The sequence below is a fragment of the Terrapene carolina genome, unplaced genomic scaffold (assembly GCF_002925995.2).
Source record: "Terrapene carolina triunguis isolate 2854851 unplaced genomic scaffold, T_m_triunguis-2.0 Scaffold95, whole genome shotgun sequence".
In the NCBI taxonomy this organism is placed as follows: Eukaryota; Metazoa; Chordata; order Testudines; family Emydidae; genus Terrapene; species Terrapene triunguis.
Window position 1 is genome coordinate 11,425,568 of NW_020664446.1, and position 21,360 is coordinate 11,446,927.

At 43.3% G+C, this 21,360-nt stretch overlaps 2 protein-coding genes across 5 annotated transcripts in view; one reads left to right on the forward strand and one right to left on the reverse strand.

Annotated features, from left to right (window-relative positions):
• Positions 1–12,760, reverse strand: part of NRAP (nebulin related anchoring protein) — a 66,803-nt gene extending 54,043 nt beyond the window's left edge. For 2 of the 3 annotated variants that reach the window (XM_029911350.1, XM_029911349.1), the window contains exons 1-5: positions 5,427–5,508; positions 4,505–4,612; positions 3,100–3,204; positions 2,665–2,772; positions 816–920 (exon numbers count right to left, since the gene is read on the reverse strand). In XM_029911350.1, coding sequence (XP_029767210.1) covers positions 816–920; positions 2,665–2,772; positions 3,100–3,204; positions 4,505–4,558 — 372 coding nt within the window. In that variant the 5' untranslated portion in view covers positions 4,559–4,612; positions 5,427–5,508. Of the gene's footprint in view, positions 1–815; positions 921–2,664; positions 2,773–3,099; positions 3,205–4,504; positions 4,613–5,426; positions 5,532–7,138; positions 7,244–11,216; positions 11,305–12,108; positions 12,204–12,572 lie in introns of those variants that run through there. The other variant, XM_026650949.2, reaches the window with a different exon arrangement.
• Positions 12,761–20,976: 8,216 nt separating this feature from the next.
• Positions 20,977–21,360, forward strand: part of CASP7 (caspase 7) — a 30,889-nt gene continuing 30,505 nt past the window's right edge. Inside the window, exon 1 of one of the 2 annotated variants that reach the window (XM_026651142.1) lies at positions 20,977–21,130. The gene's annotated coding sequence lies outside the window, so the exon portion shown is untranslated. The remainder of the gene's footprint in view (positions 21,131–21,360) is intronic. The other variant, XM_026651144.2, reaches the window with a different exon arrangement.

Consider the following 21,360-nt stretch of genomic DNA (forward strand, 5'->3'; position numbering starts at 1 on the left):
GAAAAACGGGGGGGGGGGAGGAGATAAGAGAGAATGCTCCCCCCAGGGGGGCCCCAAAAATGAACCTGAGCACAGGGCCCCACTAACTCTAAATCTGCCACTGGTGGGAGGGAGAGGAGCGAGGAAGCGCCGCGTCTCCGCTCCTCCCCCTCCCTCCCAGAAAGTCCTAAGTGCTGCCAAACAGCTGTTTGGGGGCAGGGAAGCGCTGGGAGGAAGGGGGAGGAGCGGGGACGTGGCGTACTCTGGGGAGGAGGTGGAGTGGGGGTGGGAAGAGGTGGGCCTGGAATGGAGCGGGGACGGGAAGAGGCAGGCCTGGAGCATCCCCCAGCAAAGTCAGCACCTGTTCTTCTGGAGGGAAGCTGCTGCTGCGCAAGGTGCTTCCTAGCGTCCTTGCCTGCCTCATTATCTGCAGCGGGCTGTGCCTGTGTGGGGTAAGCCAGGGGCACTTCCCAACCACAGTACAGCACAGGACTGTACAGTATAATGCCATTTGTCTGCCCCAAAAAAATTTCCTTGGACCCTAACCCCCTGCATTTACATTAAATCTTATGGGAAAATTGGATTCGTTTAACATTGTTTCACTTAAAGTTGCATTTTTCAGGAACATAACTACAACGTTAAGTGAGGAGTTACTGTACTCAGACTATGGTATTATCATGCTGCTCTCTCCTTGAGGTCTTGATTTCTCATATGGGAAAACAAAGTTTACAACAGGGGACAGCAAATCTCATTGCCATTAGTAAACTCTAAGCATTTGGCAGTATTAACAACCAGCTGTAGCATGGGTACATGAGTATCTCTTAGTTGTTGCATACCTGGCTAAAGTGATCTATATTTTCTTTTGTGAAAGCATCATCTGTTCCAGTTGCATGGCTGGCTTTTCCCTTCATCTCTTTTTCATATTTTTGATGATACCTCACCTAACAGAAAGAAAAGAAGATCAAGCCAGACGAGTTCAGCCTGTTACATACATGCCGTATAATAAATCACATGCACATGTTAATAATAAAGGTTTGCCAAAAAATTTCCACTGCAACCAGTCTTCAGAAGCCAAGTTTTCTACTTGTATTTAATAAAATTTTAAGAACATAGGACTTGCTATATCAGTTCAGATCATTAGTTTGCTAAGTATAGCATTCTACATCTGGCAGTGGCTAACATCTGATGTGCCAGAAGGTTAAAAATAAACACATAAGTCACATAAGTGCAGAGTCTCTATATAGTGCTTTTCATCCTACCTGATCTCAATGTGCTTTGCACACTCTACTGCAGGATCATTTGCCCACCAATAATTATTTTTAATAATAAGAGGCTTGATTCTGAGAGGTGCTGATCACTAGCATGTCACTAGGCCCAGTGGTAGCTTTAGGTGAGCAGCTTTCAAGTTCAGGCCCAAGATTTACAATCTCTCTACTGAAGTCAAAATAATGCCTACAAGCTATATGCAAGCTTGCCCTTTATCCTACACAGGTGATTTTTTACACCAATAAGAGTTCCTCCACAGATCAAGGGCAGTGTATAAAGTTTCAATGTTTGGAACTCATCTGCCTTTGTCTTTAAGACTAAGGGTCCTTCTTGACTTTCACTGATGAATTAATAACCAGAAAATTCTCCATTCTGGTTTTAAGCTACATTCCATGTAGCTAGCACAATATGCTATACGTATTTCCTTTCACTGCCTGAGTAAAAATTGATACTAATGAGTCAGTTTGAACACACATGATTTAATTTAGCCTCGTAGGAGGCTGGTAATGTTATCTTCCCTTGAAACTGCTTTTTTAAAATCATCACAGCTTCTGGCAGTGGGGTTGGTACACATTTAACACCACAAATGTACACAACAAACGTAATTGTGGCACTGAGGCAAAGGCAGACAAATGACATTCACTAAAGATCCCAGGCTCACACTGCTCCATGGAGGGTCAATCCTGAAAGGTGCTTAGCACTCCTGAGAGCTGCGACGTGAGTTCAGCTCCAAATGACTTCAGCAGGAATGCAGGGCATTCAGCCCCTCACCAGAGTGCTCGGCACCATGCACAATAATACTCCAAGAGAATGGCAAGAGAGGGGGGTGGTTCTGAAATAATATCAGTCCAGAGCCAACATACATTTGAAAGGCTTTCCATATTTCATTTTATTTATACATATATACTTAATACTCCAAAGACTGGTTTCTCTAGTTCACTTTGTGCCTCTCAGTCAAAGCTCACTCCTGCACCAACATAAAGGGAAGGAGAGGGGATCAGGGGTGAGCAAGGGCAGGGGCAGAGCTCTGCTAAAACCAATCCTCCTGTAAGAGGGACCTTGTGCCTGTGGTATAAATTAGAGCTGCTCCTCTAACTTATGCCAAAACTGAGCAGAGTGGGATCAGAGAGTCACTAGTGGCTCCTTATGGCCACGCCCCTCATTCCTCTGTGTCCAAGTGCAGCTTGGGAGGGCCTTCTGCCCCCAGAGATTAACAGTATTGCTTTCAAAATATAATGGCCTTATTTTCCCTCGTGTATAACACAGGACCTGTCCATGCAAAAATAATTACCTGAAATCCTACAGGCCACATTCTCTGCTGATGTAACTCCACTGGCACTGATGGGATTTTGCCAGAAAAGAATTTGGCCCTAAATCTGTTGGATTTTTTTCCTCAAAAGAATTGCATTTGATACTTACATCACTGGCTAGTTCATTAGCTTTCTTGGCTATCTGATAAGCTGGAGTGATCATAGCAGGAAAGCTGCCTTTCCCTCTCTGCTGTTCATATTCTCCTGTGTATTTCAGCTGTAAAAAAAGCAAGATAAGGTAGGAACAAGTATATCGCGCACATTTATATCTGCTACACACAAAAAAGCTACCTTAAAAGAACATTACTGAGGTTGCAAAGTCAACCACTCAAAAGTCAGGAAATGTCAGAGTAAAGTTGCCTGCGCAACCTTCGTTCACCATCATCCCTCACCACCTCACAGCCTTGTATGTATAGTCATTAATTACATGATCAAATACTATTTTTCCCAAAAGACCCCAGCCTCATTCTGTACTCAGGATAGGCCAGCTCTAGGGATTATTCAGGATTTAAACAGGTTGCTTGTTCTCTCCTGTTATGCTTACATCACTCATAAGCTTCCCTCCAGCCGTTGCATGCAGTAGATCTGGAGTGTCTACGACAGTGGTATAGCTGGAAACTCTGTCTTCATGTCCTCGCTTATATGCCACCTGGGAGGCAGAAGATATAAAATGCATTTTAAAACTATTTACTAGCAAATATCTGGGTATTTCCTTCCATAAGGCTTGAAAAGGCAACAGAAGAACTGACCTTTGTTTCAGCTAATGAATTATTCACAGTTTTCTGTCCTTAATATAAGTCCCTCAGCTGTAAATACAAAGGCAGGTGTATCTACTACTGACTAAAAGTGGCTGTCACTACAGTGTGTTCTGATTTTACTCATCAAACTATGTGCATTAGTTTAATTGTTCTATTATTTCACTCAGCCTGTCTGGATCTATCAAGTGCCAGAGGTGTTCATTTTATGGCAATGAAAGAAAACTGCGCTATGGGGAAAAAATATTTTTTTCTGGTACTTTATACAGCATTCTCTCTTTACTAATACAGATAAACAGAAAAAAAAATAAGAGTGGTTATGCTGATATCTACAACATAGTAAGCTGTCTTCATTTTAAGGCCCCAGTGCAATGCCTATTAAAGTCAATGGAAAGACTCCAAACTCAGTGGGAGCAGCTTGATATGGTCCAAAATGTTTGTTTTGGGTGAACAATATTCTTCAATAAAATCACTACAAGATTCTTCAGTAATGACCCAAACCCCTATAGCTTACAATTGTATTATTGCAATGGTTGATGCTATACATGGAAGCCACAGCAGTATTTTTCAAATGCTTTGTATGGTTCTTATTTTCACTGGATTTCTTTGGATTGGATTGTTATTTTTATAACATGGTACATTACGTGCATAGATAAGTTAAAGTAAATTCTAGGCAAATTAATTTACTAGTGTACTGATATATAATTTTACATACTAAAAGGGAAAGAGAGATGAAAAAGTTAGAATAAGTGGATAAATAAATGAATAAAAATAAAAAAGGAAAATAAGAGTAAATAATTCACAGGGTATAGAATGGTACAGCAATTCATTTTTTTTTTAAATTTGAGATGGCCATGATGTCATAAGTGTCCCATAGATCTTAGAAAATGCCCATACTGTCACTTGTTATACATGAAAGACAAGGTGGGTGAGGCAACATCTTTTATTGGACCAACTTATGTTGGTGAAACAGACAAGTTTCAAGCTCCACTTGTTATATGTGACATTCTTCCAAGGCTAGCTAGTTTGCTAGAGACTCCTGTGTCAATGTATCACATTCAAGGTTTTTTTCACTTTTACGGGAGTTATTTTACAATGACTGTTGGCTATGGAATGCACCTTTTAACATGAACTGTTTTAAATCCAAGTTTCGTTGAACTTCAATAAGTTTGACACACACAAATTGGGACTTACTTCACTGCTTAGCTGAGTGGCTTTCTTAGCTATCTGGTAAGCTGGAGTCATCATGGCTGGAAAACTGCCTTTGCCTTTCTGTTGTTCATATTCTTCTGTGTATTTCAACTAGAAAATTATATAATTTTTATTTTGTTAAAGAAAAACCCTCTGTCCACCTCTTTTAATGCACACATTCTAATTGTTTTGGGTTATATTATCCTGATGACTTTTAAAAACCTATAATGGACTTAACCAAAGTGGAAATCACAGGTCCCATCAGTTTGGCTACACATGTTTAAAGAGTTTTAAAATAATTGACACATAAAAGAAAATGTATTTTATAAGTTTGAAATTTAGGAACATTTCCTATGTAAAGTGGAAAAAATCTGTTTATAATCTTTTCCTTCAATATTTTTGCAAACAAAATATTTACATTAGTCACTAGTTTAGTAAAGACCACCTTGCATAGGCACAGATCTTCAATTCTTATACTAAGTTTGATTTCCATTCACTTCAGGTTGATGGAACAGCAATAGATCCTTGTCTACTCTACAAAAAATAAGATGTGTAATCCACTGTTGGTGCAGCCTATAGGTGGTAGCACCACTGGAAGATGTAGAAATATGTTGGATTCCATCTACAATCAAAGTTACTTAAGATGTTACTCTCCTGTAGCTGAAGTGTATCTTAATTGCAGAAGTTCATGGTAGTTCCACTTGAATATAATTTCTAAGCTTGGCAGTAACACTGTTAGGTGACCTTGACGGTATATATAGATAGCGCTCACAAGGCTCAACACTCTCTCTCAACATAGCAGTAAATGCATGTCACCTTCTCCTTTTGTAATTTGTTATTGAAAGTTTGGCTATTCTAAACTGGAAAGTCCTCAGAACACTATAACTCATACAAATAAAGTTATTGCGAATGTCAGCCCACATACATCACCGAGAGTCTTCTGTGCCTGAGCTATCCTGACCGTTTCAGGATCTGGGATGGTTCCAGAATACCAGGATTTGTTTTCCTCATATGCAGCTTGGAAGGCTTTCTAAAAAAGGAAAGATTAAGTCAGCGGAAATGTGTATACTCATTTTTAAACCCGAACAGTTAATCTGCCAGGCAGGGAAAAGAAAACCATCATTCACTATGGGTGAAACATATTCCTATGCAGAGGGAAAGCATGAGGTCTATGCTCCTCTTCAGTCTCATTTGGAGAACATAGGCGGATCTTAAGTGTTATGAATTTTGTGCTGATCCTTTCCACATCAAAGAATATTTCTGAGCACGTTCCATAAGATTTGCTTTAGTGATATGAAATTAGGGCCCATTTCCCAAAACTCCAGTAAAACATTTGCTGAGTAACGCCGAACGTCATGCAGACAGCAATGAATTTGCTAGACCAGCATTACTGTTGATGCTAAATCTGTGCTAGATGTGCAGGCAAATCTGAAAATTCAGCAATTGAAGATGGATATTTTCTTTTTTGTCAGACTTATTTCATAAGAATTCAGAGTGTGAAAAGTGCCAGACTGAAAGCTCTGAAAAGTGAAGTCCTCTATTTGCTTGCACAGGCAGCATCCAGATTGCCCTGCCAAAAGGGACATCTTCTCGAAAGGACAGTTATTTATAGACTTGTGAGTATTTGGGCTGTCTGCTGAGACTGCCAAGAAGAGTGATAATGGGCTTAGACCATTTCAAAAGCAGCATATTTTACTTATTACTAACGTAGGATGGGTCTGAACCACCAAAATAAGATGAATGGTTCTATAGCCCAATAAATCATCGAGCTAGCCCTTTACATTTTCTATTATTGTTCCCATCTCTATGTTAAGGGAGATTTATTTATTTTTTAACACTAGCAAAAAACTTTTAAAAAAAAATAAATAGTTATCTTGGGCAGTAGTTTTCTGTTCTCCCTTTATTACTCGCTCACATAGATGAGTTTAATCAGGGATTCCTAACTTCCTGCCCACTTTCTTCCTGTCCCTGATCCTGGGTTTGCGACATTCACCTTGAAAATTAATACTGTCACAAATTCAGCATTATGGCTCTACTTCAGGATCAAGTCAGAGGAGAAACTGGGGTAGGCAGAAAAAAACCACTAGCAAAACACATTGGGTGAAATCTTGGCCTCAGTGAAGTCAATGGGAGTTTTACCATTGACGTTAATGGGGCCAGAATTTCATTCAATATTTGCAGTAAATAGAAAAAGTGGCAAGACAAATGATGGATTATAATAATACTTAGCACTTACACAGCACCTTTCATCTGAGGATCTCTGAAAGTTTTACAGAGATGGGCAAGTCTGATTATATCCATTTTACAGAAAGGGAAACAAAGGCACAGAGAAGGTAAGTGACTTGACCAAGCTCACGCATGACTCCATGGCTGAGTCAGGAATAGAATCCAAATCTCCTGACTCTTGCTCTCCTCTTTTTAATGACTAAAATATGCTACCTGGAAAAGCAAGTGAAAGTTAAACAAGCTATTAAGGAAATAATAATAAATGGACTCTCATGACTGAAATATGGTGAATAAAAGCATAGCAATAATCATCCCATTTAGCATGGGGCAGTAGCTCATACCCGGCCGATGCTTGGTGAATTGCATACTAGCTGCTCACATGAACGTGTGTACTTGAAGAATGTCTCTAACCTGTCTGGCCAGCTGTTGAACTCTATGGGCCGCTTCCATATCTCTGGATGCCACATCCCAGTGAAAAAACGATTTGAATCGTTCCCCCTCTTCTCGATATTTAATCTACAAAAAATAATGGCATAATTATGTATAGGTTTTTCTCGCATCATGGATGCCTGAGGCCATGATTTTAAGGTGGGAAAGTGCTGAACATGCCTGGGTACATAGTACTATACAGTAAGTGCAAACTGCGTTATTCACGTAGCTGAAGTTGCATAACTTAAATCGATCCCCCCCTTAGTGTAGACCAGACCATAGAGACACGCCATTTTATGTTAGGACCTACAAAACACACAGGCCTAGACAACCCAAACTCTGCGGCCTTTGAGAAACCATTGCTCACTGCACTCTCTTCTTCCTTGCCACCCCACCAGAGTCCCCTTTACTTGCCAATTCTACTTCGATTCTTTTGTTTATCACCATCCTCCACCTACCAACTGCCATACAGGAAGGCTACACAAGCAGTAGACTCTGTGCTATGCAAGGAGCACAGACCTGCATTCTGCGTGCCTTCCACCACTGCCTAAGGTACCGGTGGTGAAGGAGGTTAGATTTATCCCTTAGTGCAAACATCTGTTCTCTGATCCACATAGTGGCTTCTGACTAAGGGCTGGTCCACACTTACCCCCCAAATCGAAGTAAGGTACGCAAATTCAGCTACGTGAATAACGTAGCTGAATTCGACATACCTTACTTCGACCTTACCGCGGTTCAGACGCGGTCCACACGCGGCAGGCAGGCTCCCCGTCGACTTCGCGGTACTCCTCTCGCTGAGCTGGAGTACCGCAGTCGACGGGGATCACTTCCTGGTTCGATTTATCGCGTCCAGACCAGACGCGATAAATCGAACTCGGAACTTCGATTCGCAGCCGTCGAACTACCGGGTAAGTGTAGACTAGCCCTAAGATATTCTGCTGACACTGGAGTTATACACATATAGGAGGAGCAGCACACTGGAGTTGAAACCTACCATGAAAATCTGAGAAGAGAATTTGGTTCTTAGACACCAGTAATATAATGACAACTGAAATCAAGAGAGAAATCTGCACAGAACATACAGTTCAAGTGTTACTATGAAACATTGGTCCTGTGTATCAGTCAGTGGGTAATATTCTACCTCCTTTATCCTGTGCAACCTCAGTGAAGTCAGTGAGGTTGCACAAATGTAAATTAATGGCAAAATTGAGCTCCATGTCTTCACTTTATTATAATTTAGTATTTGTTTTGCAATAGCACCTAGAAGCCTCAACTGAGATCAGGGCGCTATCTGTGCTAGGTATTGTACCTGCACATAAGAAACAGCTGCTGCCCTGAAGAGCTTACAATTTAAATAGACAAGACAGAAGAATGCTGAAAATATGTATCAATATCTCCATTTTACAGGTGAAGAGAAGCAGCAGAGATAGATTAAGTGACTTGCCTGATGCTTCACAGGAAGTCAGTGGCAGAGCAAGGAATTGCACTCATATCTTGAGTCCTAGTTTAGTGCCTTAAGAGCAAAATCATCCTTGTTCTCTAATGTCATGTAATGTTCTCAAGTAAAAGCTTATTCAGTTTTACCAGTTGAATATGCTTTTTACTTGAGATCATTAACATTTCAGCTCAAATATTTTCTCAAGTGAGAATTCTTTTATACATTTAGCATACGCAGTTCTAGACCAAAAACTGCCATATAAGTGAATGGGGACTTTCAGTGAGTAAGGACTGCAGAATCAGGCCCTTAAATACACTTAGCAACCCCAGTTTTGGAGTTCAAAATTCCCTATGTGATTGAAAGGGACAGGAGTTGCTCTAGGTGAGAAAGGAAGGGAAAGTGATCTCTGAACTATAATTTGCCTTGCATGTATATATACACACAAACACACTGGAAGTAACGGCGATCTCATATCACAGTCTGCAAACAGAAATAGAACCTGCAATAATCCCAGACTCATTCCAGACCAGCTCTGTCACACGCAATTTAAAGGAAGTATACTGGTTGTTGTTGTAAGAGTGTCTGAGTTATTACAAAAACCTGATGCATAAAAATGGTGTGCAAGAAAAATGGGAGAAAAAGTGCAACGTATGATGAATGCTGCTAAATGTATGATGCCTGCATTGTCCAGAAAGCAGAGAAAATATGAAGAGTGTGTGCAATAATTTAAATAATACAACTTTCTTCCCTTATTTACAGAGAATTTTTAGTAGGATGTGAAATCATGTATGAACACACTGTTTATGCTTACTATATGTAATAATAATAGTAGTAGTTTTTATAGTATCAAAGGGGACTAAAGTCAGTAAAGCAACATTACATATGGAAATGGGCCAGTTACCAGTGGTTATTTGCAATCTTACTATGTACTTTTCTAATGTTAAAGTTACCAGAAATACAAAATTGAAACTAATGTCTTTGGAGGAAAACACCACAAGACAGGAAAGAATGCCATCAAACAAAAAGACTTTGAGCTCCCCCAGTGTTTTTCAGGAGCACAACAGCCTTTGATACAGATACAGATACAAGAAAATCCAATGCACCCATAATATTTCAGTGAAAATGTTCTCAAAACAAAACCATGCAAAACCTGACTTTGTATTTTTTATAAATCTCAGCCCAAGTTCATCAGATGCTTGAAAACCCTCCTGGGTACAGATTATAATAAAACTGAAGCTACTTTGTGGCTTGGTATCAAAGACTTGGGGATTTCAGTCAAGTTTTGCTTGGTGTTTTCAGGTTCATTTGAACTCAGAATTCAAAACAAGCGATAGAAAGTTTAAGAAAATGTCTTCATGAACCCACATGACTGACACTATCAAGTTTACACAGCTTTGTTCAGCATTCCTAGCAATTTTCTGTGAGCACTGCCACTTAGAATATTAGATAAGTATCCCTTTACACACTGAGCCTGCATTTCTCAATCAGGAAGATTCCCAATAATATTAATCGATTCGTTGCCCGAGTAAGGACTGTGAGGCCCCAAATGTACAAGAAGTAAGGCTATAATTCTACCTTGGGGTTTCCTAGCGATACTGACAAAACTATTGTTTTGCTCTCTTTCTTTGCAATGGAACTCAACGGCCTTATAATGTAGAGTTGTATGAAGTGTTGTAGCCTTGTAGAGTGATAACGCAGATGAGGTAACATCTTTTATTGGACCAATTTCTGTTGGTGAGAGAGACAAGCTTTTGAGCTTATGCAGAACTCTTCTTCAGGTCTAGAATACATGTAATATGTGTTAACTACTTACACTAAACAATCTGTTCCACCCTGTATTTAGTTGTGACACCCTGAATACATTTCCCAGACATGAAGAAGAGTTCTGCGTAAGCTCAAAAGCTTGTCTCTCCCACCAACGGAAGTTGGTTCCATGAAAGATGTTACCTCACCCACCTTGTTTCTCCAATGTAGAGTTGAACAGGCACAATACATTATTCCTCTTTTTAAAATGAATACTGAACACATAGGATACAAATTCACCAGAGATAGAAAAAAATTTCTTGTTGAAAAAAGGAAAAAATATTCCACAAAATTACCTCATCCACCTTGTCTCTCTAATATCCTAGGACTGACTCATCTACAGCAACACTGCATATAAAATTTTAGACATTTTCCCTCATTTGGTCTAAATTTCAAAATTTTCCAACCAGCTCCAGCATTCACTGAAATATTTATAACAAATGTTACAAAATGTGTCTTCTTCTACATAAAATTGATATATTTCTAAGGGACAATTGTAACAATTCTATATACCAGCATAACCAAGCAACAGATGGAATCAAACTGGGAAATTTGAATCCAAATCTGGATTTCAAACCCCTTAAGTATGGGTGTATTTGATTGTTGTGGCCCATTATGAGCCCATTTGCAAAATTCTGATCCAAACCTGGATACAAACTTTTAATACTCTCAAAGAGACCATGGGAGAGGAGAAGGAGTTTCTGTCTGGACTTTGTGTTTTAGAACATTTCTAGAACAGAATACATGACTACAATGGTGTCTTTTTGAAACATAAAATACATCTGAATATAAAACACACTTGTTCCAAAAGCTTCTTACCTCACTTCCTGCTTCTGATTGTTTCTTCACGTTTATATTTACTGGTGTCTCATATATGCTTGTGAATGTATTGTTTTTTGGGTTATGTCTACAAAAGAAAGTGTAATGCGAAATTAGAAATGTATGTTATTGACCACCAGAAAGATAGGTTTTCTTTTTAGTTTGATATTTCTTAAAAACACTGAACAAACCTGTCCCCCACCCCAACATGACTATTGGGTTACACACAAGTTATTGTTTTATGGAGTAGGTGCCTACAACTAAATTAATTTTAATGATCATATCATATCAATGCTGTGTTTCTAATAACAAAAGAGAATAATAGAATAAAAAACAACTGTCAGCTCTTCCTTTCAAATGACAAATTTGACAGGAATTGATCATTATGAAATAAAAAACTTTCAGAAAAAACCCTCCCTCTAAAATCTGCATTTTACATATTTTTCTGGCTACTAAGTGAATTCACATCTTGTTAACTCTTAATCGCCGATACAGAAATCCTAGTATAGTCACAATAGTTTACTTTTCTAAATACTTCAAATGACACTTATTTTGGTGTCTTTTAAGCTACAAGACGACATGACAAATGTGGAAATGTTACATATGAGGTCAGATTCTGATCTCATCTGCCAGTGCTGCCCATATTAATCCAGAGTAATTCTACTGAAGTATCATGGAATCATAAAATATTAGGGTTGGACGAGACCTCAGGAGGTCATCGAGTCCAATCCCCTGCTCAAAGCAAGACCAACACCAACTAAATCAGTAGAGTTATTCTGGTTTCACACCACAGTATGTGAGACCAGAATCTGTCCCAAACATACTCTTCTGATGAATTATGGTAACTTAAATTTTACACCATGATTATTTTTTTATAAGGAAACACACTTACGCTTGACAGTAAGGCTTTTTCTGATAGCTGATAAAGTTATTTACAGTTAGCATCATCTTGCAGACTTCACAGTGAAAACAGGCTTTGTGCCATGTCTAGAATTCCAAAAGATAAAAATATAGTGAAAGTTACTTGTATTTCATATTGTATTATTCTAGTGATTTTAAACAGCAATATTGATCCCTTCTATCCATAGAATTAATAACCATTTCCCACTGTGTGAATGAACATGTACTAAATAGATCTATTGTCATTTCGAATTTGTTTGTTGTTTTTAATTTTGTTCCAACAAACTTTTATAATGAAGTTCATCTCAGTTCTGAAATCCAGTAGGAATAAAGAATGTACAGTCTGGGGAGCTTTGGCAGTGTCTTCAATGGAAGCAGGATTAGGCCCAAAAATAAAGTACCAATGCATATGTTTATTAACGTTCAAAATGACCAAGATAGAGAATGTCTACTGACCTGATCTATACAGTTAATCTTCTCAGCAGAGTAAACCCCAAAGCCGCATCTAGCACAAGGCTGCACATTCATCTTGAAATCAACAGAGTGAAGAATATATATATCTATATATACACAAAAGGTTCAAAGACTATGAAGATGACTTTCCAGTCTGTATGTAACACACTCCAAACAGCCCAATCAAGCCCTTTTGCTCTGCAGTCAAGGATCACATTAAAGTTCTGAATCGAAGCGTCTCACTCCCTTTTGCTGACCTTCTGCTTCGAAGTCAGCTGCTGACTGGCTTTTAAAGCTGCCAGTTACTAAGAGGGGTTATTTTGGCAACTGGGTAAGTACGTACAGAAGGGGAGCTCTCAGTGACATCTTTCTCTAAATAGAAGAGTGAACTCATAGAAAAGAATCATGTTCATGTGAATGATAGAAACTGGTCATTCAGTTTCTAGGCTTTGCAGTTTAATACTAGTTGTCATAACCCCAGGATGGAGCTAATGGTATCAACAGTACCATTATCAAATTAGTAGGTAGCTGGTCACCTCCATGTGGGGTATATGAGCTCACTAAGGGATAGTCTGTCCCTTTAGGAACAGCCCTGTGTAAGGTAGCTGTGCCACCCCAGAAGTTCAAGGAAGAAACTTTAACTCAGAGATTCACAATTTCTTCTGTGCTCCCCATTTGCTCCTGCTACATCGCAGACCATAGCAAATTACTTCCCCTTAATGCAACTCACCTGCACTTGGTGGGCTGTGGGGAGGCAAAGCCAATACCACGCTCATTCTCTGCCCCTCTTCTCCTTCTATTGCTTCTGCCATTGAGATACAGGGAGGCCCCACGTGGGATTGGGGGAAGCCTTTTATTTCAAAGAATTCCAAGCATTAACAAACAGGACACTTGGCCTATCAACCACAAAAGAGCAGTCACAAAGCAGCTATTTAATAATGTACCGCATCAGCAGAGCAGTGTAGATCAGAAAGTGAAAAATGCCTCATCCAAATGAAACTATGGAAGAATGTGAATAGGTAAACTGTCACTCCTAACACTGCAGGTTACCAATCCTACTCTTACAAAAGATAGCATGGACTTTTTCACAACTGCAAGTGGTCAGGGCCTAAGTTTTACATCTCACCTGAATTACAGAACCTCCAACAGCAGTGTCCCTTAACAATGGGACATTGCTAGGTACTTTCCTCTAGAGTAAACTACAATCTATTGAATCCCCAACACCACTCTCCTTAGCAGTTAGGTACTATAAGGAAGCCTCCTATCCAATTCCTGATGATACCCAACTCTGCTGAACTTATTACTTTTACTGAATGCTAACAGTGTACTAGCACTGTATAGAAAATGGTGGTGACAAAGTCCCTGCTCTGAAGAGACACAGTAGTAAGCACTATGGTCCCAATTGTACAAAGACTTACTCATGTGGTTAATTTTAAGCACTGTGAATAGTCCTGTTGACTATGTGTAAGTCTTCACAGGATTAGGGCCTATGCTTGGTACTAAATATTAACAGGATGAGCCCTTTGGTCTCAATACTGCTCCCACTGAAGTCAAGGAATGAGAGTTGAGTTCTTATACCCAGAGTATATCAGGTACACAAAAGACTAAGAGGACAGTACATTTGGGATTGGCTCTGTTGGGTTCCTGGGTATAATGCAGTAGGATGGTAAAAGGCCTAATCACCTAAGCTGCTGCATGCTGAATACATTGGAATGATTAGGAAAGTCTACTGGAGCCAAGATAATAGGCCTAGTTACATCACAGCTAGAAAATCTAATATAATAATATTATTAAATAACTCACTTGAGGTTCTTCTGTCCAGGAGAGGAGATGACAATGGCCATTGCAGCAATGGTATTGCTTATATTCATATTATGTATTTTTAATTACTGCGAAAGCAGCCAAAGCCATGGATGGGGTTGAAGTAAAAATTATAAGAATAAATAAAAATAAATGTTTTAACTACTTTTAAAGAGTGGCCTAGAATTGGAAGAATGAAACAGGACTGAGTCCAGTCTGGCATTTCCAGTTCTTGTTGGAGTTCCTTAGGGTATGTCTACACTACGAGAGTAGTTCGATTTTACTTAAAGCGAATTTGTGGAACCGATATTACAAAGTCGAACGTGTGTATCCACACTAAGGACAGTAATTCGACTTTGTGATTCCACACTAACGGGGCAAGCGTCGACATTGGAAGCGGTGGACTGTGGGTAGCTATCCCACAGTTCCCGCAGTCCCCGCTGCCCATTGGAATTCTGGGTCGAGCCCCCAATGCCTTCTGGGTAAAAAAATGTGTCAAGGGTGGTTTTGAATAACTGTTGTCATTCAACCCTCACTCCCGCCCTCCTTCCGTGAAAGTGCCGGCGGGCAATCAGTTCGCGCACTTTTCTGGTGATTGACAGTGCAGATGCCACAGCACCGAGAGCATGGAGCCCGCTGTGATCATCGCTGCAGTTATGGCCGTTGTCAACACCTCGCGCCTTATCATGCACCTTTTTCAGAGGCAGATGCTGAGAAATCGGGCGAGGAGGCTACGGCAGCGCGGTGAGGACATTAAGTCTGAGAGGGGCACAGACCTCTCACAAAGCACGGGACCCCGTGTCGTGGACATCATGGTGGCAATGGGTCATGTTGATGCTGTGGAACGGCGATTCTGGGCCCGGGAAACAAGCACGGACTGGTGGGACCGCATAGTGCTGCAGGTCTGGGATGAATCACAGTGGCTGCGAAACTTTTGGATGCATAAGGGAACTTTCCTGGAACCTTGTGAGTTGCTGTCCCCTGCCCTGAAGCGCAAGGACACCCGGATGCGAGCAGCCCTGACTGTCCAGAAGCGAGTGGCCATAGCCCTCTGGAAGCTTGCAACGCCAGACAGCTACCGGTCAGTTGCGAATCAATTTGGAGTGGACAAATCTACCGTGGGGGTTGCTGTGATGCAAGTAGCCAACACAATCGTTGAGCTACTGCTCTCAAATGTAGTGACCCTGGGAAACGTGCAGGTGATCACAGATGGCTTCGCTGTGATGGGATTCCCAAACTGCGGTGGGGCTATAGATGGAACTCACATCCCTATCCTGGGACCGGCCCACCAGGCCAGCCAGTACATTAACCGAAAGGACTACTTTTCAATGGTGCTGCAAGCACTGGTGGACCATAGGGGACGTTTTACCAACATCAACGCTGGATGGCCGGGCAAGGTTCATGACGCTCGCGTTTTCAGGAACTCTGGTCTGTTTAGCTGGCTGCAGGAAGGTATTTACTTCCCGGACCACAAAATAACTCTTGGGGATGTGGAGTTGCCTATAGTGATCCTCGGGGACCCAGCCTACCCGCTAATGCCCTGGCTCATGAAGCCCTATACAGGCGCCCTGGACAGTGAAAAAGAACTCTTCAACTATCGGCTGAGCAAGTGCAGAATGGTGGTGGAGTGTGCTTTTGGACGTCTGAAGGGGAGATGGAGAAGCTTACTGACTCGCTCTGATCTCAGCGAAACCAATATCCCCATTGTTATTGCAGCTTGCTGTGTGCTCCACAGTCTCTGTGAGAGCAAGGGGGAGACGTTTATGGCGGGGTGGGAGGTTGAGGCAAATCGCCTGGCTGCTGATTACGCCCAACCAAACACCTGGGCGATTAGAAGAGCCCAGTGGGACGCGCTGTGCATCCGGGAAGCTTTGAAAGCTAGGTTCCAGAGTGAGCAGGGTAACCTGTGACTATTACGTTTGTTTAAACAGAAGCTGAACCTGCCCCCGTTTCTTTACCCAGTTAATGTTGACTATCCTCTCCAGTTACCAACCTCCTTCCCCCCCTTCCAACACACCTTTAAAAATAAAATAAATGAAACTTTGTTCATTAACACCGTTTTCTTTATTAAGGATTTCGCGGTAAAGGGTTGAAACTGGGACGCAGTGGGGTGGAGCGGGTGGTGTGGTGGGGAGCGGGTGTAGTGATGGAAAGGACGCTTCTAAATGCGAGGAATGACAGGCTCCTGCTCCTAGAGCGGTCTGCAGTGGTGGACTGGTTGTTTCAACGGAGCCTGCCACCCCTCCTTTTCGGGACTCTGTGTGTGGGGGCTATGTGACTTTGTGGCGGGGGAGGGCGGTTACAGATCCCCTGCTGCGTGGCTCTGTCTTCCAGGCTAAGGACCGCTGCATAAGATCTGTAACCGCCCTCCCCCGCCACAAACTCACATAGCCCTCCCACACAGAACATGAAAACCACCTCCCAGACTGACCAGTGTGCCTAGTGACTGCAATGTGTGTGTGACCTTCTGCTGAACCTGCCCCCGTGTCTGTACCCTGGTAAAGGTGACTGTGTTCTCCAATTACCAACCCCCTTCCCCCCCCCTTCAAACACACTGTCCTCTAAAAGAACATGACGGAAACAGTAATTAACAGAAACGTATTTTTTATTAAGAACTACACAGTTAGGGGATGAAACTGGGACGGGGGCTTGGGTGAGGTACATTTGGAGGGAAGGAAAGGACGTATCAAATCTTTGGGAATGAGAGCCTTCTGCAATTTGAGCAGTCTGCAGGGGTGGAGTGACTGTTTTCACGGCCCCTGCCACCCCTCCTTCTTGGGACTTTGGGTGAGGGGGGGATGGGACTTTGTGGCGGGGGAGGGCGGTTAGAGATAGAATGCAGCGGGGCTCTGTCCTCCTGCCTCCGGTCCTGCAGAACATCTACAAGGCGCCGGAGCGTGTCCGTTTGCTCCCTCATTAGTCCAAGCAGCGTTTGAGTCGCCTGCTGGTCTTCCTGCCGCCACCTGTCCTCCCGTTCGCTGTGTGATCGCTGGTATTGTGACATGTTCTCCCTCCACTGGGTCTGCTGTGCCGCCTCGGCTCGGGAACAGACCATAAGTTCTGAGAACATCTCGTTCCGTGTCCTTTTCTTTCGCCGCCTGATCTGCGCCAGCCTCTGGGAGGGGGATGCCGGGGTAGCTCGGGAAACGCTCGCAGCTGTGGGATGGGAAAAAGGGAGTGAATTCCTCAAAAAGATACATTTTTGCAAACAGTGAATATAGTCTTTCTCTGTGAACAAGACCATGCACAGTACCTATCACATGTGCACTCAGTACAAGGTCGAATTTTCTGTCTTCACCTTGAGTGCCTGGGGTCTTGCTGTACAGATCACACAAGCGGGGCCGGACAACGGAATTCTGCAGAAGGCGGCCATGGTAAGCCGTAGACTTTTGGCTGCTTAAGGCTTAATTTACAGCGGTGCCCTCCTTTCACGTTCCAAGCAATGCTCCTAGCGTTGGCCAGTTCATGCTGCCGGTGATCCGGCCGGCATGAACTCTGCCCCGTCCCACCCCCGTCGCGGCTGTTCCCGGGAAAGATCCCTGCATCCTGCCGGCGAACCGCTCAGCAGGAACGGTTTGCCTCCCCGTCCCCCACCACGTGGCTGGGCTCAGGAAAGATCCTTGCACGCTGCCGGCGAACTGCTCAGCATGAACGGTTCTCCTCCCCGCCCCCACCGTGTGGCTGTAAACCGCCGGTTACAGTTATTTAAAGGAACAGGCAATCAGTCCCGATACTAAAATTCCCCTAATTCAAAGCAGGTCACCATGAGTGATATCACTCTGATGAGGATTACGGAGGCAGAGAAAGACTGCATGCTGCGTGAATGCCAGCAAACACCAGGGCCGTATGCCGCCATGCTTTGCCAGGCAATGATACCGGAGTACCTGCTGCTAGCCTGGCGCGGAAAAGTTTCCTACCATGGAGGAGGCAATAAGGCCGCTCTCCCCAGGAACCTGATGCAAAGGCTTTCACATTACCTCCAGGAGAGCTTCGTGGAGATGTCCCAGGAGGATTTCTACTCTATCCCCAGACATGTTAACAGACTTTTCCAGTAGCTGCACTGGCAAGGACTAAAAAGTTAAGCGCCTAGGGCAAACTAATCATTAAAAACCCATTGCTAACATACCATGCCTATTCTATTCAAAATAAATGTTTAAAACACTTACCTACTGATATTTCCCCTGATTCACGGTCGGGGTTACCACCTTGGGAGGGTTGGTAGGGGATCTCCGTGAGGGTGATGAAGAGATCCTGGCTGTCGGGGAAATCAGCGTTGAAAGCGCTGTCGACTGCCTCGTCCTCCTCATCTCCTTCCTCATCTTCCCCGTCCGTGAACAGCTCCGAGGAAGCGGCCGTCGACAATACCCCATCGTCAGAGTCCACGGACAGTGGTGGGGTAGTGATGGCGGCCGCACCTAGAATGGAATGCAGTGCCTCGTAGAAACGGCATGTCTGGGGCTGGGATCCGGAGCGTCCGTTTGACTCCTTGGTCTTCTGGTACGCTTGTCTCAGCTCCTTGATTTTTAAGCGGCACTGCATTGCATCCCAGCTGTATCCTCTCTCTGTCATGGCTTTTGAGATCTTCTCGTAGATCTTCGCATTCCGTCTTTTCGATCGCAGCTCCGAAAGCACGGACTCATCGCCCTACACAGCAATCAGATCCAAGACTTCCCGATCAGTCCATGCTGGGGCCCTCTTTCTATTCAGCAATTGCATGGTCACCTCTGCTGGAGAGCTCTGCATCGTTGCCAGTGCTGCTGAGCTCGCCACGATGTCTAAACAGGAAATGAGATTCAAACTGGCCAGACAGGAAAAGGAATTCAAATTTTCCCGGGGCTTTTCCTGTGTGGCTGGTCAGAGCATCCGAGCTCGGACTGCTGTCCAGAGCGTCAACAGAGTGGTGCACTGTGGGATAGCTCCCGGAGCTATTAGCGTCGAATTCCGTCCACACTAAACCTAATTCGACATGGCCATGTCGAATTTCGCGCTACTCCCCTCGTTGGGGAGGAGTACAGAAATTGATTTAAAGAGACCTCTATGTCGAAATAAATAGCTTCATTGTCTGGATGGGTGCCGGGTTAATTCGAATTAACGCTGCTAAATTCGACATAACCTCCTAGTGTAGACTAGGCCTTAGAGGGGTGCTGCTCTCTATTCGTTGACTTCATTGCCCTTCTGTTTTGGTGTAAGGCCACCAAGTTTTCACACCTGCATGTTAAAATCAGGGATACAGATTATGCTGTGCATCTAGGATTTTTTATCTAGATAATCAATTTTTAACCATTTAAGGCTTTGATCCTGCAATGTGGGTTGCACCTGCAGATCTATGCATGTCACAGGGGTTTTAAATTATTTTACCACTGTAATTTATTCTGCAGGGTAGACATTTTACTTTGTAATCATCTGGCAGTGGGTCCTTTACTGTAGAAAAAAATTGCTTAGCTATGTGAATTTTACCAAATGAAAAAGGATTTGAACAAAAACCATGCTTATTAGAAACAAAAATTGAGCTGTTCCAAGTAAAACCAAACCTGTTTCCTAGCAACAGCCTTGCTTTTAGAAGAGGGTGTTACCAAATTTTGTGATTTTATCACAAGTCTTGTGGTATTTGGGGTCTTTCTAAAACCCTAGCTCATGAAGTCATATGAATACATGAGAAGCTCAGCTTTAAAAAAAAAGTATTCCAGGTATTGCAGGTATGGAGAAAACCTTAAAAATGTGACTTAAATGCAGTGTTGATTTTATTGGGGTCTCACAAATTTTAGAAAGACAAGGTCAGTGAGGTAAGTCTCTTTTATTTGACCTTCTGTTGGTGAGAAAGATAAGCTTTTGAGCTTACACAGTGACCTGTTAAGACCCCAGCAGTCATAAGGAGTTAGTTCAGTCAGTTACAACATTTTTAGTTTTTCTTAAAGGCCCATCTACTGGAACCATGAGACTCTCAGCTTTCATTTAAAAAAGAAATAGGTTTCTAACCCTCATGATTGTAGAGAAACACTTGAACAGATGAAGCAAACACAGCTCAAAGATTCAAAAGCTAGAAGAGAAATACCTCCCCCCCCCACACACACACACTTATTATTTTAAAGACACCTCATGATTTGTAAGCCACTCTCATGACTTTTAGGGCCAGACTCCTGATTGCCGAACATTTGGACTTGGCAATACTGTGTTCACAGCCTAATTGTTAAGAAACCAGAAGGGAATGAAAAAGAAACTCCAAGGGACTATGAATTTGTGTTTTTTTTCAACCCCTCCCCCTCATGATTATTAAACCAAGCTCAGGATTTTGGGTGGCCGGACACAGGATTTTGAAGGCTGGGGGTTGGCAACAGGGCAAAGAGATTTTAAAAGATTCCCTTTTCAGGGCTCCAATGCCGCAAAATAGCGAGAAGGTGGCAAATTTCCGCACCAAATTCTGGCACCGAGGAGTGTCTGTGGGGCGCAGCGCTCCCCATAGGGGAGATGGGGGGCAGGTTTGGGGAGCTTCGCCCCGCCCCCTCTTGCGCTAGGGGGGCCGTCAGGAGTTCGGTCCCCACCCCCGTGCCCCTCAGGGGCGGGATAGGGGGCAGCGCCTCCCGCAAGGAGGCGGGGCTCGGATCTGCCCCTGAGCCGGAAGAGCGGCCGCAGCTGCCCGCCCGGCAGAGGGCGGGCCTGGGTCCCGTCACTTTTCCTTTCGCTTTGCCCCGGACGGTCCGAGGGCACAGCGCTGACGGGACCGGGACCGGGACCGGGGCAGACACAGGGGAGGACGGCGCAAGGTCAGTGCCCTGGCTAGGCGAGCGCCCCCCGCAACTATCTCCGTCTGACCCCCTTCCTCCTCCGCGGCGTGTCCGGCCCTCCGATCCCCTTCTCCCACCCCTGCTCCCAGCCGGGCTGCTCCTCTCCCTCGTACCGGACCCCAGTTCCATCCCCCTTGTCTCCTCTCTCTCCCTTCCTTCCACCCACCCCTTACCTCACCCTCCCCTCAAACCTCCTGCCACCCCTGTTC